A 19,962-nucleotide genomic window follows, 5' to 3' on the forward strand; every position below is an offset into this window, starting at 1 on the left:
ACATTTCAAAGATTTAAATATTTCAGTCCCCAGCAAAAACTTCTTCACACTGGAATGGCTCCGGCATACTAAAAAAAACTTTCTAACTTAATAATATCCAAGCACTAATGAGACTGTGAGATAAGTGCATTAGTGTAGCAGGGAATTATATAGAAAAAATAAAGATAGTTGTTCTGTATTCTGTTACAAGTTCTGCACGATCAAAAGTCCCAGTTTGACTTGAACGTCACATTGTACTATCTGGAATACTCATGATGTGTTGGTGGGGGCGTATATAGAGCTCTTGCATGTAATGTCAGAACCGTTGTAAATCTAAGTCAGACAATATTTTGTCCAGGAATTAATCAAATGGCGCTTTATTGTACCGGACAGTTCTTGCGCATAGGGAACACTGCAACATACAGATACGGTCAAAATCCAATGGTGGAAGCCAATCCATCACAGGGCACACGCACTACAGTCAAATTGGGAACATCAACTAATCTGCTCTGCATGTCTTTGGATTGTGTGAGAAAAACAGAGTACCCGGAGGAAACTCACTAAGCACGGGGCGAACAAGCAACCTCCACGGAAACAAACCTAAGTCAGGAATCGAACCACCAGCCATTGTGAATGATTTTGGCAACTGGCGTGATGAGTCTTACATGCAGCTCAATGTTTCTTAAACCAAAAATATAATCATGACACAATATGATATGGTGGTCATGACACCATATTGATTAAAGGTCAGACTGTGGTGCAGGTCAACTTGTAAATATACCTGGGAACAATCATTGAGTCCAAACTTTGAATCTAACTGTAAAGCTGTTTGTAAGAACATTGTCTCAGGAAGCTGTCAGCTGTATCGAACTCTGATGTCCATGTTTTATCGAATCAATTTTATCTTAGAGTTTAGTTTCGAGGTTTGGGGGTATCTCTTTAAAAAAGAGGAATACTTTGAACCAGATTATTAAATTGGCAAGCAAGCTGATTGGACGGCAACAGTGGAACCTAGTGTCACTGTACACCAAACAATTATATTGACTAGGGAAGTATTATAAAGGATAACTTACATCCCTTGAATTAACATGTTCAGCTTTACCAATCTGGTCAGAGACTCTCTGTGGCCAAGTGAACAAAAAGGTACAGAAACAGTTTTGTTCCTGAAGCCATCAGTTTTCTAAATAAAGCGACTCTGAAGGCATTCACATTCAATTCAATTGTGAATGTTTGGATTCTGGATCACATGACTGCAAGAGCTTTGTACAGTATAAAAGCTTAGGTATAATTTTGCTGTCTAAATAATCCTATGCAACCCAACAGCATCATTTTCTGGCCCTAATATTTAAATTTGGGTTCAAAATCATTTAAGTATGTATAAAATTCAAGACAATTTATTGATTACTAGATTATGGGTAGACTTTTATGATATTTGTGGTTTATCTCCACCCTATAACCATTCATCTAGCCCCGTCCACTTAGGTAAAAATATATTTAGAGCTCATAAAATTAGGACCTTATATTTGCATGTATAAATTTTGACAGTCATGTGTATGTAGTTTATGAGTGTTTTTTTTTTTTTTTTTAGGTGTGTGTTAATAAGATTGACAATGTTGGTATCATTGTATCATGCTGGTACTAAACACACTGGTATCACTTGCTTTTTCTTCTAAATACTACATTCCTCATCTAACACATCCTCTCTCTCTCTCTAACACACAGATGCACCTGAACACATACTATACAGGCAAGGAGAATAAATAGAAGTTATAATCCATAATATATGAATAATACATAGGTACATCTATGGTAGTTGTATCACTACATCATCTATTTTGATCTCTTGTGCTATGCTAGTCATTTTAGTGGCACCTCTTTTAGGCAAAAATATCAAACACGGTCCGCCATTTAGTTTCTTTTCAGGAATGAGTCAAAAAAAGAAAAAAGAAAAAAGGAAGAACTTCCCCAACACTTGCACAAGACGGGCACATAACAGTAGAAGTTTAATAGAAATATAGAGTAGCTGGAGGGGTTGGAGGGAGATGATGCTGGTTTGCGCAGGTGGTTCTGTGGAGAAAAGATGAGGTCAAAGAGAAGCCTGGGAGGTCTGGGGACTCTAAGGAGCACATCTCAACTGCTGCTAAACCTGTAAAAGGGAGCAGGATGTGGTGGATGGTGAAAATACTAGTGTAAAGAGTGAGAAAGTGACTGGAGAAAAAGACAGACCCAATACTGAATAAGCTGAAGAGACTTCTCGAATTTAAGATTAGCAGGTGCTGGAACGAAGCCATGTAAACTGTGTAGGAAGCAATGTATCTGAGTTCCCTCCAGTTATTAAAAAGAATCTCAAGACCCTCCACAAGCACCGAGAATCCACTTCAGTGGGAGCTGGTCCCGTTCCAACCACACTAATTATGTGCAATAACAAATGTAAACATCAATTGGAACACTTTATAGATACAGTATGTCACAACAGTAGGGAGAATAATTAGGTGGTTGCACAGGAAGGAAATCTCTTTCTCTGTCTTGCTCTCTCTCTCTTTCTCTCTCTCTCTCTCTCTTTTTCTCCCTCCCTTGCCTTCTCTTTTGTGGCTCTCAGAAGCCAGGCACGTGGCAGTAGGCCTCTAGCGAAGCCAGCAGGATGTAGATGAGCCACAGGACGAGGAAGAACAGAACGGTGAGCAGCTTGGCGGTCCGCGGGCCCCCGAGCTCTCCTCCAGAGACTGAGGGCCGACGGCGATACAGCAGTGTGACCACAGTGCCCAGTGCCAGCATGGTGAAGAGCGTGACGGAGAAGGCCAGTGAGCCGGGTGGCACATGGAACTCCTGGCCTTTGCTTTGCCAATAGACAGCGGCGAGGGTCCACGCCACGCCGATACCCAGGAAGACGTTTACGGCATTGCTGCCCGTCACATTGCCGATGGAAGCGTCGGCGTATTGGTCCTGGATGGCCGCCACTTTACTGGCAAAGGTGTCTGGAAAACACATAGGAAATTAAGTTAGTGAAATGTTTTATCAGAGCAAAGAAATAATCATCACTGGTTTAGTCAGGTGACTAGTTAAATCAGTTTCAGATAACACGAGGAACACTGGATAGATTTAAATACATTAAAGCATACCGTATTAACTAATTTTACTATGTTTTTTTATTAATAATTGTATCATACATAATATTTTCTTATTATTAGTATTATTTTTTATTATTTTGCATTTGTCTTAGTCCTTAGAGCACTAGTAAAAAAAGTGCTTGACTTTCACTCTTGACATGGCTCAAACTAAATCACTGTGGCAGACTCCTATTAGCTCTTCCTAATCTCAGTTAGAATCGAGATTAGTTAGAATCTTTCATGTCATTCTATAGCTGCAGTAAAAAATTCACTTCTACATGACATTTTTTATGCATACAACACTTTCAGTAAACACAGAACATCTGCATATGCAACATACTGTAAAACCGATTTGCCCACTAGACAGAAATCAATGACATCCCTTTTAGGCAAAAAAAAAATCCTCTGGGAAGACGTCCATTGTAACCAATAAAATATTGGATTACCCAGATGCCATTTTTTATTTACATGAAACAGCTAACCAGTGACCTGTAACTCGGATCATCAGCAGAGTATCTTTGGGCACTGGGCAATTAGTGATCTATGAACTAGATTATTGGCAGACCGTCTTTAGGTTTCTGCGGCATGTGGATTTCCACCAGAATAGATGCACAGTAGTGGTTTAAGGGTTAAAATGCTACATAAATACAGTGGAATATGGTGTCAAATTACGGCCGCACACACATAATGGCAGGCTGAAACAGAGAAAGAGAAAATGGATCTTTAAACTCTCTAATAAAACTTTCTTTTGCTTTACACATGCGCACACACATGTGCTATAATAAACCGTACACGCCCGCTGTACGCACAGGAGTACAAACACAAAATAAAATATGTTTTACATACAGTACACACACGTGGTCACAGTGCTATGGTAAACAGTACACGCGTGGACGGACATTGATTAAACCAGTGAAAGACGCACACTATGACCCAGCAGGGGAGACAATTACCCACAATTCCACAGCGCAAAAACATTGGCTCAGTCACGTGACGCTCGGCGTCAAAACGAGAAGCTTATGCGTGATACATGATACTCGGTGCTCGTAAACCAGAACCTGTTCATTTTTTAAGTCAAAATCTTTGCTCGTCTTGCATAACACTCACAAACCGCGTTACTCGCAATCCAAGGTTTCACTGTAAGATTCAATTTACTTAGATTAAGTCACAGTTAATTTAATTAAGCATATAAATTAGTTTTGGACCCAAAAGAAAATAGTGGTAAACAAGAAAAACAATGGCATTGATTGGTATCTCGGTACTGCTAACAAATCTAGTCATACTTCTTACAAATCAGAAGCCCGAAACATCTTTAAAATATTCTTCAAACATAAAAGAAAACTACTGAAAATTTTCTTGATCCTGTTCAGACCAATTCTGCAATCTAATCAATGTATCTCAACCACTCGTTCATAAGTCATCAAGCTAACATACTGTACATCAGGTTGATACAACGGTTAACGACACAAAGATAGACAAAAAACTGAATTCATAATGCCTAAAAGTCATTGTTAGTGATTTGACATTTGGTTCTTTTCTATCTGTCGATAACTTTTTCAGTTTTAAAGGGGGAAAGGGTCATTTTGGATGGAAAAAAAATATCAAAAGCAGACATGAAGTTTATTTCCCTCCATAGTTCAGTTGCAACACCCTTAGTTCATGTCTGCAGTTTACCAAACCTTTTTTGTTGAATTGCTGGCTATTGACTGATAGCAGCACCTTTTTTCAGCCATAGCTTCCTTTGTGCCACTATATTGACTAATGATGAAAAAGTAGAAATGCTGCACTAGCAACTTGCAGAAGATGAGAATATCAGAGTCTGGGGAAAATCATGAATAATTCAAACACATACGTACTGTAGGTTTGAGATTGGTTTCTTCCAATCTAAGGGCAACAAGTTCCCAAACCTGAACACGCCATAGAACAATGCCAGGTTGTTTGAGAGTCACTTTTAAACATTTTCCTCTATGTTTAGTTGAGTTTTGCTGACAGCACTAAAACTTGTTTCTCCATGTCATTTGAAACGGATACAGAGATATGTTGCGGCTGTAAACATCAGAAGAGATCACAATGTTTGTTGCAATGCCTGTAACTCTCTAGCTAGCAGAGCAACCTTGCAGCTGATAGAAAATCAAGTCCAAGTGGTATCTTTTAAATGCAGTGTAAGAAAAGAACACTGCTTCTCATAGCCAAATTATTGACTTCAATGAACTTTTGTTGTTAGGATGCAAGCACGATGTCTTACATGATCGTCCATCTGTTTTTTTGCTTGTTTCCCCCACAAATTCTGCTGCTTAGAAAGCTATTAAGACTTACTTAGCATTACATAAAGTCATTTCTATGCAGCTGGTTGGCTTGGCCAGATTTCTTTGCTTACCAAATTGCACCAAGGTATTTTTTTCTGAAACAGAGTAAGATGGCGGTAGAAGAAAAACATTAAGAAGAGTGTGAATAAACAGAGTGACAGGATGTCCATGTAAACACAGACATGTAGTTTTCCAAATGACAATTGTACCTTTAACTACACCATATGGACAAAAGTATTTGGCCAAACTTGTTCATTATTGAATTCAGGTCTTTCAATTAGACCCCTTATCCCCAGATATGCTTAATGTTTCAGCATATCTTGAATAATGCTATCCTGGGCCTCCGAATTGCGCAGTGGTAAAGTGCTCGCCCAATCATCCGGCGATCGCTGGTTCGATCCCCAGGTGATGCAGTTACCCCTCACAGCCAGGGGCCCAGAGAGAGCTGATTGGCCGAGCTTCCTCAGAGGGGAGGGATAAGAGGTACTTAGCGCTCCCACATTAATCACGGCTTTACAGCCAATCAGGGGCGTTTGTGAGCTCGCGAAGGAAACACGTGATAGTCTTCGGCCCTCCCAGCTGAATGGTAGTAGTAGCCTTAATGTGGGAGCCCCCTAGTGACGGGGAGGAATTGGCCACGACTAAATTAGAAAAAAAAAAAAAAATGCTATCCTTCCAATTTTGTGGCAAAATTTTTTAAAAGGCCTTTTTCTACTGTGCACAGAGCCCTGACCTTAACCGCATTGAGCACCTTTGGGATGAACTATAACAGAGATTGTGAGCCAAGTCTTCTCATCCACTATCAGTGCCTGACTTTATAAATGCTCTACGAAATGAATGGTCATGACTTCCCACAGAAACACTCCAAAATCTTGTCTTGGAGACCCTTTGCCTTTAAAAAAAAGTGAAATTTGTTATAGCTGCAAAAAGGGGACTAACTCCATGTATTTGATACAATGTCATTGCAGGTTTTGCCAAATAATTTTGTCAATGTGTACAGTAAAACAACTAAGAGCTACGTGCAAAGTCAAGTCACAGCGTCTAACTTTCTGTCTACAATCAATAACACACACAAATGCTCCCATAACTTGGCTAGTCTTCCTAAATTTTTTTTTTCCTTTTTAAATTTTTTCTTTCCATGTACGATGTGACATCAAATAAACATGGCTGCTCACACTGTAAAGACTGTAAAGCTTCCTACTATTCAAATAGTTTATTACAGTATGTACCTCAGATCAATAAATATACGTACTGTACTGTACAGACACATTTATTGGTTAAGTCTATACCATTGACCATGCTAATTACTAGTCCAAGAAGGTATTAAAATTAAAATTATTATCAATGTTACTGCTAGTATGTTAGCTTGTTGCTAACACCTCTTGATATCTGGGTAAAAAAAATTTTTTCAATGAGTTTGAGATTCAATATTTATTACACAAAATATACAAAATAAACTTTTTTTCTAGCTCTTTTAGTCAGTGGTATAAGTGTGGGGATGAGTTAAAACAACAATTAGCAAGTTTTAATTCTGATGTTTTATTTAATGCTAGCAATATTTTGTCAGTTTAGATGTTGCTTTAGCATTTAGCATATTTGTTTACACACGTTTACCTGAAGCATCAACACAAGATATCATGGGACTCATTTCAAACCAAATTTTTTAGTTTATTGAAAAACTGACCTACTAAGTGATTAGTCCATATGAGAGTTTCCCTTTAAATAACTTACTGACTACTTAAACTAGCATGTTAGCAAGTCCGATACAAACTCCACGAGGTACTGTAGTTTTAGACAAATACGATGATTAAACAGCAATTAGGTAATTGTTAGCTAATTTAGCTAAACCAAGTAACTCTTGACATAACTCATTTAGTTTTACCGTGATCATATTCACTCTGAGGAAGTAAAGAAAGAGATAAAGAAGAGATAAATAAAGAGAAAAGAACAGACACTTACTCACCTCAATACTGAACTTATCATGACATTAAGACTTTCAGACCCATAAAAGAAGGCACACTCTGACACACACACTCACCAGGTACCGAGGTGCCGAGGGCCACGAACACCACAGCCGTGACCGAGTCTTTCAGGCCAATGGTGCAGCCGAAGTGGGAGGCCAGGTCTCCGGTGACGGCAGTCAAAACGCCGATGAGCAGAATGGACACGAAGAAGCAAGCCCAGCCGTTCCAGTACTCTGTGGGTGGAACGAAGGCGAACAGGACCTTCCAGAAGACGGTCAGGAAGTGCATGATGTAATCAAAGCAAGAGGGCAAGCGCTCTTCGCCACTTTCTTCTTCATCATCATCACCTAGGAGGGCCGGCAAAAGATATATATACAGTACAATATATATACAGTATATATAAAAAACGCTAGGTGAAAAAGGTGATAAAAGGTGTAGGGTCACATAGACATGCTGAATGCTGTATTGTATGGGGTTTATTACTTATGCAAGTAATTCAGATTCTAGCATTTTATTTTGTTATGAGATTTATTAAAACTTCAATAAAACCCCAATTAAACCACAGCACTGTTAAACTCTGTAATCTGTTTAGTCAGATGGTGTTGACTAATTTTTCTATAACAGCAGCTCTCACAGCTTTAATTTAAATCACAGGTTTATATTAATGAGCTCATTTTCACATGTTGTTGTATCTAAAGTAATGACTTACACAGCAATTTTCATGGCAGACAGTCCACATAATATAACCCTAATGAGAAATACATTTTTAAAAATGTTTTTATCCCAACAAAAATAATAATTTTTACCTAACATTTATGAAAGGAGTGTTATTGCTTTTCAGTAGCCTTCAGTAGGTTTTTCACCCTGGGAAAGTCTTTAGCGTGTAAGAGTTTGCACTTGCTAGCATAACATCCATAGAAAAAAATTTTCGCGAAGCTATACTGTAGCTGCTATAACATACCTGAATGCAGGAACCATCTTGTTTTTACAAACTTTGAACAACATTACATGTAGATATCACTCATCTTCTATACTGCTTTATCCTGTTTTCAGGGTCGCGAGGGCCAGGAGCCTATCCCAGGATACTTAGGGCATGAGGTAGGGTGCCAATCCATCGCAGGACATATATACATGCAGTACACACACTCATTAATGCACCGTGGGCAATTTGGAAACGCCTTTGAGCCGAGTACCAGGAGGAAACCTACCAACCACGGGGTTAACATGCAAACTCCATGCACAGAGACCCCGAGGCGGGAATCGAACCCAGACCCTGGAGGTGCAAGGCAACAGTGCTAATCACTAAACCACAGTGCTGCCTACATAAAGATATAAATATCTAAAAGGAACACACTGCTGTTCATGAATTAATTGGCAAATCATACTTGTTGTATTAGGGAAATAATCTACTTCTAGTAAATAGTAAAACTTTCTTTTTTGTCTTCCCAAAACTCCAATGTTGTGTATCTCAAACGCTCTGCATTCCCAGCGTTGAGTTAATCATGCGCTCATGTGGTGATAAACAGATGTGAACCAGATAATGAAGCAGATGTTTCTTTGAAATAAAAATGATATCTGAAGCAATTAAACATGGACGAAATTAATGCTAGGTGGACAGTAATGTGTGTCTCTAACAAATTAGTGTGTGTGTTATATTTGTAGACACAAAAAGGAACAAATGTCGTTATAATCATCTGGGGGAAAAATCAAGACTATCATATTAGGTAATTATGTTAGGGTTAGTTTTAGGATTAGTTTAGGTGTGTGTGTGTGTGTGTGTGTGTGTGTGTGTGTGTGTGTGTGTGTGTGTGTGCGCATGTATGTGTGTGTGTGTGTAAAAAATACTGACCTGCACTAACAGTGACAGCACTGACAAACTGCTCTCGCCAGCTACTACTGCCCACGACAAGCGCAAGGTTAGTCTTCTTTATCAATTTATCCACTGTGTTCTGAAACAGCAATTAGAAAAAAAACTCTCATTCTGAGATCTGAGTATCCATGACCTTGTCTCACATCTCTCCCAAGTCCCATGAGTTAGTCCAGTTGTAAGAGTTCTATTGAGTCCCATGAGTTCATCCAGTTGTACAAATGAAAACCAACTCAATCGTCAACAAAGAAAAAGTGACCATAGAGGTTTGGGCCTCAATTTTTGTCTGATATGTCACACACTTATACATCCAATCATATATGACTGGCAATTTGGAAACACCAATCAACCTAAACTGCACGTTTTTGGACTGTGGGAGGAAACCAGAGTACAAGGAGGTAACTCATCAAGCACAGGGAGAACATTAAAATTCTACGCACACAGACAAGACACAAATTACTAACCCCATTCCATTGTCTACATTAGACTAATGAGAAATCAACCGTATTGTACACCCAAAAGAAATGCTGCCAACATTGAAATCAAAGGTAAAAAAGTAAAATGTAGCTATACAGTACAATGCAGAGTTACCGCAGGGACCCCGCTCGGGTGCTTAGCCATCCATGAGGTTTTTCGAAGAATGATTGTTAAAGTTTTTTGCAAGCTGATCTGCGCTGGACAAACTAAAGGTCGAAAGTGCTGCTGCATTGCAGTCTTCGGGTAAAGATAAATTGAGGGCTAAAATCCCGCTGGAACTACAATCAGCAGATGTTTTGTAAGGTCATGTAGTATAGGAAACTGTTAACCAAAGTGAAAATAGTTCAACATGTTGATAAAAGACTTTCAAACTGAATTAGTCATTACAGAATAAAATCTTAAGTGCAATTGAAGATCACGATAATTGTGACCTGTCATATCAAATCGGGTATTAGGTCACACAGGTCAGCTTGCATTATGGTCAAAAAGTAGGTAAAACGTTTCAAATCAGAAAATATGTGAAACTCAAATCAGCCAAAATACAGGATGTTTAATTTGAAGGGTAAAATGAAGTGTAGCCATAGCGATATGTACTGTATGTCAATGCATATAATATATCTAATGTAAAGTAAAAACTGTCTTTTTTTTTAAAAAAAAGTTACCTTAAATTCATAGGACTCTTCAATCACCACTTCCAGCTTGATGTGCTCTCCCAGACTCGGGCAGCCCATCTTCGCCACCTCTTCCTCTCCGATCCCCACTGGTGGCTTGTTGTCATTAGAATCTCCTGTTGGCAAAATCATCATATAACGCGATGGGGTATTTTTAATAATACGTGTCAGCATGTCTCTTTTTTTCGCATTTAAAACTAATGAAAGTATTAAACCAGACCCAAGAGGTGCTTATTGCATAAAATGTCAAAAAAAGTGAGAACAGTAAGGAAATTGTCATTAAAACCAAAAAGAAGTCATCTGTAAAGTCACCCATTCTTTCATTATGAGGGTCTTGTACAGGGACGCACAGCTGTACTGGGTCTTCATATTTTACACTTTATAATGCACCACAAATTTTCAGTCGGAGTAGGCAGGGCAGTCTATCACCGTACTCTGTGTTTAGCAGCCATGCATGTGCAACCCAAGCAGAATGCGACTTATGTTGTCCTGCTGGAAACTATTGGGATGTCTCTGAAAAAGAGAGTGGCATATGTGGCTCCAAAAATACCATATTTTTCTGTATTAATGGTGCCCTCACAGATATGCAATTTACCCATGCCAGGGACACTGGCACACCCCCATACCATGAATGATGCTGGCTTTTGGATTTGACAATGATAACAGCTTGGCTGGTCTTTTTTCTCTTTAACCCTGAGATCCCGACAGCTGTTGTTTCCAAAAACTATTTAAAATGTGACTCATCGGACCATAAAAAACATGTTTCCAGTGTCCCACTGTCCATCTCAGATGATACAGAGCCCAGAGAAGTTTTTGATAGTACCAAAGTGTACTAAATTTACATTGACCTTATACATTATGTGACTGTGACCATACCTAACTATTATCCCGCCTCTGGACAGTATCGAAGTATGGCATTCTTAGTAAGTCTTGGGTTGCATTTGTAAATGCTGCGACAAATGGTGTTAATGGACAAAAGTTTACCAACATGTTCCTGAGCCTACATCATGTTATTCACTACAGAAGCATTATGGTTTTTAAGACAATGATACATGTCTAAGGGATTAGAGATCACGCCTATTCAGAAGAGTTTTTTCGGCCCTTTCTTTAAATTTCTTGATGATATCGTGTACTAACATTGTGAAATGTTAACCTGAAAGTATTAAATAGTTTGCTGGTGCATCTGTTGGTAAATCTATAACCCTCACCTCCTCCATGCTCTAGAAGGACTTGGCCTTTGTTTGAAAATCCTTGTACACTATAACATAAGTGGTTCAACAGCACTTGTTTCTCATCACCTTGTAATTTTTACTTGTCACATTGTTATTAGTCTTGAATTGTCCCTGTCCCATCTTTTTTTGGGGGCCGTTGCAGCTGCAAGATGTGAAATGAGTGCATATTTACAACACACTAATAAATTCACATGGTAAATCATCAAATAATGAGGTTGTTGTACTGTAGTGTTTCAATATAGTACAAGGTGAAGAGACTTTGTTTTCTTTTAATTGCCAATTTCCATACTGTCCCAACTTTTTTTGGAATTGTAGTTATAATTTAAAGGGATCGTCACTAAAGTTGTACACACATTGAATATTCATTTATAAGAGATCCCTTAACAGTAATATAATAATAGGCGGAGATCATGGTAATGAGCCGCCATTGCTTGTCATACACCTTGTCATTGTCTAGACTAACAATGTTTTTTTTAAATTATTATTATTATGCAAACATTGCGGCAGTAGTTGTTCCTCAGATGAGACACTGACAGCTAATATGACTGGGACAAAAGAGCTCTTTTAAACTGATTTGAGTTTAGTGAGCAATGAAGTGAATCATCTGCCAAGTCATATTATTATGTCTTTTATAAGAAAAGCCATAACCAGTCTTTGGAGCCCTAAACCTCAGGCTCAAACAGAATTACATAATATCTGCATTACCAAAACACTGTTTCAACAGTTGCTTTTATTTTTTTTTTGACTAGAATGATTTTTCTGGCAAATCTTTACTCTGAGATCCAAAAATACTTCTATGACGATAAGGTAATGCATAAGCGTATCATTAGCGCATTAGGGATATACTGAAGCATTGACCTCAACAGCCTTAAGGCATACATGAACAATGTTCTAAATAATAGTTACCTATTCTAGCATTCTGTTAATTTATACCTACAGTACGTATGACTTGCAGTATTAATAGAGTTTATTATTCAACAGGTAGTCCTGTCAAAGTAAATTGTTTGGATAAGAGACATTCCATGAGTGTCACATATTGCCCCACGTCACAGCTGTTCTAACAGTTGTTATCCCCTGATCTAGGGCACTACTTGTTATACGGAACAAGGGATTCTACAGCCTAGTTTTCCATATTATGCCATTTGGGATTTAACTCCATAACGGTTACTTAGATGAAGTTATTTAAAAGTGGAATGAGTGCAGACATAGAGAGAAATTTACAGGGCTGTCCACCACCTCCATAGTTCATTCTCTTCGGCTTTAGGTACGTGGTACTGACAATAATACTTCTTTATTCATAAAAATTTCAAGTTGCTAACCACAGCTGTTTTGGGTAGATGATTTTGTGTGTGCCCAAAAAATTGCAATTTTTCTGCAGTATACTGTCTCAATTCAAACAATAATAATTTCAAATGCAAATCATTCATATTTCATGATAAGTATGAATACTACAATTGGTGTAAGCTTCTAAAAGCATATGACTTGTATTGCTTAAATTAAAGCATTCTGGTAAAAGCTTAAAAAAAGCAAAAAAATCTGTGGTGCCTATAACCATGTCAGATTTTAGAATAATAAATTTTTTTAGGCTTATGTTTTTTCATAAATATTTCATTTGAATGACAATTAAGATCATTGGAAGATTTGAATTGCAAAAAGTTACAGGCACTTCATATTGTAAATGGCCATGAAATTGTATTTAGCAATGTGTTTTTTTTTCATCTGATAAAAATGTGTATGCATATTTACAAAAAAACGTTGGTGTTACATGATCCTATCAGAATCCGATCCTACCTAAGTTTACTTTTTCACCTATGTAAGGGAATACCAATACCATGCTTTGGCCGTATACATATATCTTATTCAGAAGTGAATTTAGAACAATGTAATAAAGCAAAATATACAATAAATAATTATTGTTCTTTTTTACTGCCTGAAGCTTTGAAGTGTCTACAACAAAAGACAGCAGTTCTAAAAAGACTTGGATGTATGAAATAAAGGTAAACATGCCTTTTTTAGCAATCAAAAGGCTAATCACTTAACCCCATCATCCAGTTTAAATTTAATCTTCTGTGCTTCCCTACACATGCTATAGCAAGTAATAACAGAAAAAGGAATTTAAGTTAAAAACAAAATCAAACAAAAAAAAACATCAGGAACAACGTTAACAGGATCCTACAACAACTTAATGAATTTAATAGCAAAGATGATTAAATTAGACCAGTATAATTAATATGCCGAAAGTGTCTGGAGATAATGATCCAACATGGCCATGTGTTCTGAGACCACGATTGCACTTACTGTTGGGACTGAATATTCATCAATCAATCTTCAACTCGGGTTTAATTTTTTTTTTTTAATTTATTATTAATTTTTTTTTTACATTTTATGTCTCATAGACATTCATGCTGGGGAAATTACTTCCTCTTACAAACCTTTGTTGAAATCTGGATTATTGGAACACAAAACCATTTTAGAAAATTAGCAATTGTAAATGTAATCAGTGGATTTATAATGTACAGTATGTACTGTAGATACAGTATAATAACCTTCCACTTAGAATTGGTTCAAGCTGGCAGAAAGGTTATTGTAACTCAGATAATAAGCAGATGGGTTATAACATTAGAAAATTAGAAGAAGTAAAAATCTCTAGATTTATATAACATGCCCAGTGTGTATCTACCTACTCCATCTATCAATCTAGGAACCTCTGTAGTCCAACTAGGAAGCAAAGCCAATGATGACTATTGTTTTTATACCCATTTTATGACAGTGATAGGACCTCTGGAAATTTGAAAACGCCAATTAACCTAACCTGCATGTCTTTGGACTGTGGGAGGAAGCTGGAGTACCTGTGGGAACCCACCAAGCACGAGGAGAACATGCAAACTCCATGCACACAGACCCCTGAGACGGGGACCAAACCCGGACCATTTATACCTGCCTATGCTGCCTATCTAAGTATTATCATATACTATAGCTACTGTACTGTACCTGCCAATATTATTATTAAATCTTTCTAAAGAGGTCCTGCAGTCCTAATTGCACCCACTAAGAACATGCTCTTTAACAGGATACACCAGTTGAGATAACTAAGAAAGAATAAAATATTTGTACAATCCTAATCTGGCATACGCGTAACTCATCCCATAACCTCATACTCCAGTACACCTATCCTGAATGGCAACTACGCTAATTCTCTCCATCTTTTCTGTATTTTTCTACCCATCCTGAGACATCTGGAGATTGTGCCAGCTTCAGTAGACAAAGGCCAACCCTGCGAGGTTTCTAAGGCATCTTGAGAAGGACCTGCTCCACCTAGATTCTGCTTTATGATGGCTGGAGCTACACATCCTGCTCCTGTGCTTCCAGTGATGCTGACCCCATCTGCCCTCTGCACCTACTGCTGAACTGAATCTACACAACTTCTGATATATTGAACTTTCACCTGCACAACACACTTGATGTTATTTCTATCTGTTATCACCCAGATGAGGATGGGTTCCCTGTTGAGTCTGGTTCCTCTCAAGGTTTCTTCCTATTGCCATCTCAGGGAGTTTTTCCTTGCCACTGTCGCCGTCACCCTTGGCTTGCTCATCAGAGACATTTCATTCATCATTCATTCATTTCATTATTATTTAGACACATTTTTCTCACACATACACACTTCCAAATATTTTCTTTTCTTTTCTAAAAAAAAAAAAATCTTTAATTTTTTTTTTTTTTTTTTTTTTTGTGAAGCTGCTTTGGGACAATGACCATTGTTAAAAGCGCTATATAAATAAAATTGAATTGAATTGAATTGAATTCAATACAAAATATACAATATATGAAAAATATACGAAAAATATAAGAAAAACCTAGCTGTACAGTATAGAAAATATAGAATTTGTGGAATTTTTGTATGGGAATAAAGTTGTATATAAATAGAAATGTCCTATTACTGAATCATCTTATTTTTGCTTGTGTTATTATGCATGCATCATACAAGTCAGTATAAGTAAACTAGCACCAAAATACATCAAATCTAGGTGGCATTTTATTATGCGTAATCACCTGACACAACTGTCACTACTGTCAATCTGAGTTAGACAGAAATCAGCCCCAGGCTCGATTCATCACGGCATTATTATTCAAGTTCATTCTTCATCTGATCAAAAGAAAACTCCTTCTTACCATGCTTCTGTCCAATCTCCAGCAGGATGGGCTCCCCCAGGTGGATGGTGAAAGTCTTGTTCTTCTCGTACTCCTCATCATCAATAATCTTCACCTCAAGAATCTTCCTGTACAGGACCGAAACAGAGTCATGAATGAGACAAACATCTTAACAGTGCCAGTTTGAAGTTTGGATTTAAATATAAAAAATATGAACAAAATTTAATAAAGATTTCAGCAGTTGTTTTTTTCTTTTTTTCTCCAGGACGAGGGTTAAATTAATAGATGTTGTCAGATCATTTAACATCACATTTCTTTACAAGAATCTCACTCACACAGCAAGGGCACGAGGCGGGCTACATCCTGGACAGGTGCCAATCCATCACAGGGCACACACATACTGTACACACACTTTCCTTTCTCATTCACACACTATGGACAATTTGAGAATGCCAGTTAGTTTAATCTGCAGATTTTTGAAGTGGAGTGGAAGGAAACCCACCAAGCACAGGGAGAACATACTGTACTGTAGAAACTCCATGCACACAGAGCGGTGGTGGGAATTGAACCCAGACCTTGGAGGTGCAAGGTGACAGTGCTAATTACTAAGCCAACGTGCGGCACGCCTCTTTACAAGGAACTGTAAAAGAAAATAACATTGGTGTGTGTATATTACTGTTGATTTCCCATTTGCTTTGAATTTTTTTCTTTGGATGGTCAAAATGATTTGCCGCTAAATATTTCGGAGTGAATACTGAATGCGTTCAATCTATATGGTAAGCAGCCAGCTGAGGTTTGTAAATTCTTTTTAAGCAGATTTATTTTCCTAATAACTTATGGTAGAGACAGTATTGTGTTACTTTAGATTACATTTGACTAAAATTGTTACAAGCAGCCGGTTCCTGCTCCCGTACAGCTCTAGTGTCCCTGGTTGGATCCTATGCTTGGGTTACTGAAGTGTCTCATGTTTTCTCAGTGTTTGGTGGGTTTTCTATGCGTTCTCCTGATTTGTTCAAATGCATGCACCTGTCTAGATTAAACTGCCAGCTATGAATATGTGTGCGTGTGTATGTGTGTGCATGGTGCCTTGCAAAGGACTCAGATTTGAAGTACTGTAAATTCTATCACAGTATTGGCAGGATAGACTCCAGACCTATCCACTGCCACCACGGCTAGGAGAAAGTGGTTACTGAAGATATATATATAAACAAAATTGCTTACAATAAGCAGTAAAAAGCAATACAGCCCAATTTCTAAGCACTGTATTGTTGCTGGTGGTGCTGCTTTAGTCACCCGCTAGCTGCACATTTGTTCTCTCAGGTGGTGCCTATTAACCTGCTAGAGTGTTACTCTGCTTCCCTCTTCCCTGGCATATGACAAGGCAGTCTACTTACTGGGCTTATCAGACAACGCGAAGCAATCCACAGCACTCTGAAGAAGGGCTGAACGATTTCATTGTGATTTTCATTTTTCTAATCAATATTGTGATTGCGATTGAAGTTGCAATTATAATAATAGTTCTATCCAATCCACATTTTGTTACTGGTTTACCCAAAGTGCCAGTCAAAAGTCCGAACACACCTTTTAATTAAATCATTTAGTTGAGTTGTACATTCTAGAAAAACTAATACATATGAAATACAAAATAAGGTCAGCTGGATGGATGGTTGAATGAATTACTTTAATAATTCCAATAAAACATTTAAAGGTTACTATCTCTAAAATAAGCGGAACGGTGGCATAGTGGTTGGCATTCTGGCCTCGCACGGGTTCGATTCCTGCCTCGGGTCTGTGTGCATGAAGTTTGCATGTTCTCCATGTGCTTGGTGGATTTTGTGTGTGTGTGTGTGTGTGTGTGTTTTATGTGCGAGCTCTGAAATGGATTGGTACCCTATCCAGGGTGTACCCCGCCTCATACCCAAAGTGTTCTGGGAAAGGCTCCGGGGCCCTGTACAGTACATGGTAAACAGGATAAAACATTTATATCTCTAAAATAGAAATACTGCTATTAATAATTGATAAACACTTTTGTTTCTGTTGCTCTCTCCCAATTTGTATTTTCAATAATTGATTATGAAAGTTTTAATGTTCAACTTTTAATGTGCTTTAACTGTTCTTTAACTGGTTGTAGAAGCTTCAAGATCTGGGGACGCTGACAATCTTTTTTTTTTTTTTTAAACAGAGGCCATATACAGTATGTTAATTATGTTTGATAATCATCATTTTTATCACTTTCTACATTGTAAAAAATACTGAAGTCGTGGAAAATATGCAAAATGGAATATGCAATACACGATATTCAATTAATGTTGAGATGTGTCTGCTACTTCATGTCTTCATGAGAGCCAGGTTTTTCACGGTGCGTGATGTTTTTTTTTTTTTTTGCAAATGCACCTGACAATACTGTTCTTGCAAGAAATATTCCAGAACTGCTGACCTTTATGTATTAAAATAACAATTTACTCTTCTTATCATTGTTTATTACCAAACTCCATATGTGCTATTTCATAGTTGAAAAATCTCCAGGATTGTTCTAGAATATAAAAAAAAAATAAACCACACACAAAAAAACCATTGAATTAGAAAGTGTGTTCAGACTTTTGACTGGTTCTGTATATACGCATGTATACACACACACACACACACACACACACCATACTGTACTGTCTTACTACTCTGTTTAAATATGATGACACTCTGCAAAAAGCTGGCAGAAGCTCACTCAAGTCCCCCCGTCAGGTCCACCTGGTAGGAGGTGAATTCCAGAACTGTCATTAAGCCATTCAAAGCACTCCTCACTTCCCATGCTATCAGTGCCTGAACACTGCCAGCTCTCCAGCAATCTGGACGCTGTCTACCCCCAGGTCTGTAAATATGCTTGAGGGCTATGCTTCCTGCTATTTGATCTGATCTGTGCATTTCATCTGAATCCCATTCACTGGAGCCACTGCCATCACCAAATCAACCTCAACATCACCTTTAAACCCATTTTAAAATTGGCACAAGCTTTTTTAAAGCAATGCTGATTATACCCTTCTCCCTATTTGAGTTTGTACCTTTCTCTCTTTAATCCCCTGCTTCAGTTCTATAGCTTTTATTCAGAGAACTCTGTGAGAATATATGACACCATACATATTGTACATCCTAAAGCTAACTCTCCTGTATTTCAAAGTGTTCACTGAAAAAAAGACTTTATTTTACAATCCTCCATGAAATTTCACACCAATTATAAGTAAAAAGATGATTTTCTTTTTTCAACTGGCGAAGTGGTTGAGATGCAAGCAGGCCTTCTCTTTGTTCTTGTTTCTGTCAAAAAAGACTAAAACAGGCCGCTCTTTATTTATTTTCTACACTAGTTTTACAGTCTTGGATAAGCTTCAGCGCTGTTACAAGGGAGGCATTTTGCCAAATCCATCCCCTTGGCAGTCAATTCACAGCTGGGGAGAACTAAAATTTTTTTTTAGTTCATTCAGAATCCTCATTTTGCTTTTTTGTCACCTTCATCAAAGAGAGTGTTTACAGAGAAAAGTGAATAATTGATTGATTCTTTCATCGCCAGTCACTGATTTATCCTAGTCAGGGTGGATCCGGAGCCCAACCTGGGAACACTGAGCATAGGGCGGGAATACAGCCTGGACTGGTGCCACGGTGCAACAGTACACACACTCATTCACAGCAAGGGCCAGTTTGGCAGAGCTGGTTCACCTACTGGCATTTTTGTTAGGTGGAAAAGAACACTTGTAGACCGGACAAAACCTGTGCCATTACCAGGAGAACAGAAACAGAAACGACACCTTCTGCCAGCTTCTTAATTTAATTCAGCTGTTGCAAAAAGAATGTAGCAAGAAAAAAAGAGAAGTAAGAGATGTGGAAAATTAAATAACAGAAGGAACTAAATAAGAAGTAAAAAGGAAAGAAAAAAGGGCAGAAGGTAAGGGAAAGAGGATGTAAAAAGAAGGAAATAGGGAATGAAGAAGAAATGAAAACAGGAAAGGAAGGAAGGATGGAAGAAAGCAAGGTAAGAAGAACATAAAAAAGAATTAATAACAAAAAAGGAAAAAATAAAGAAAAGAAGGAAAGTAAGATGAAAAAAAGGAGGAATGAAAAGGAAATACATGAATTAGAAGGCAAGAAAGAATGCAGAACAAAGAAATAAAGAAAGAACAAGAAAAAAATAGGAGAAAGTGAATAGTAAGAAAAAAAAAGG

The 19,962-nt window shown here is 37.9% G+C and overlaps 1 protein-coding gene across 1 annotated transcript in view; it reads right to left on the reverse strand.

The window, feature by feature from the left end:
• Positions 1–1,546: 1,546 nt before the first annotated feature.
• Positions 1,547–19,962, reverse strand: part of slc8a4a (solute carrier family 8 member 4a) — a 104,518-nt gene continuing 86,102 nt past the window's right edge. The window contains exons 5-9 of the mRNA XM_053478716.1: positions 15,777–15,883; positions 10,363–10,487; positions 9,206–9,305; positions 7,431–7,703; positions 1,547–2,954 (exon numbers count right to left, since the gene is read on the reverse strand). Of these exons, the coding sequence (XP_053334691.1) occupies positions 2,575–2,954; positions 7,431–7,703; positions 9,206–9,305; positions 10,363–10,487; positions 15,777–15,883 (985 nt within the window). The 3' untranslated portion in view covers positions 1,547–2,574. The remainder of the gene's footprint in view (positions 2,955–7,430; positions 7,704–9,205; positions 9,306–10,362; positions 10,488–15,776; positions 15,884–19,962) is intronic.

The sequence above is a fragment of the Clarias gariepinus genome, chromosome 19, assembly GCF_024256425.1.
Source record: "Clarias gariepinus isolate MV-2021 ecotype Netherlands chromosome 19, CGAR_prim_01v2, whole genome shotgun sequence".
Taxonomy (NCBI): Eukaryota; Metazoa; Chordata; class Actinopteri; order Siluriformes; family Clariidae; genus Clarias; species Clarias gariepinus.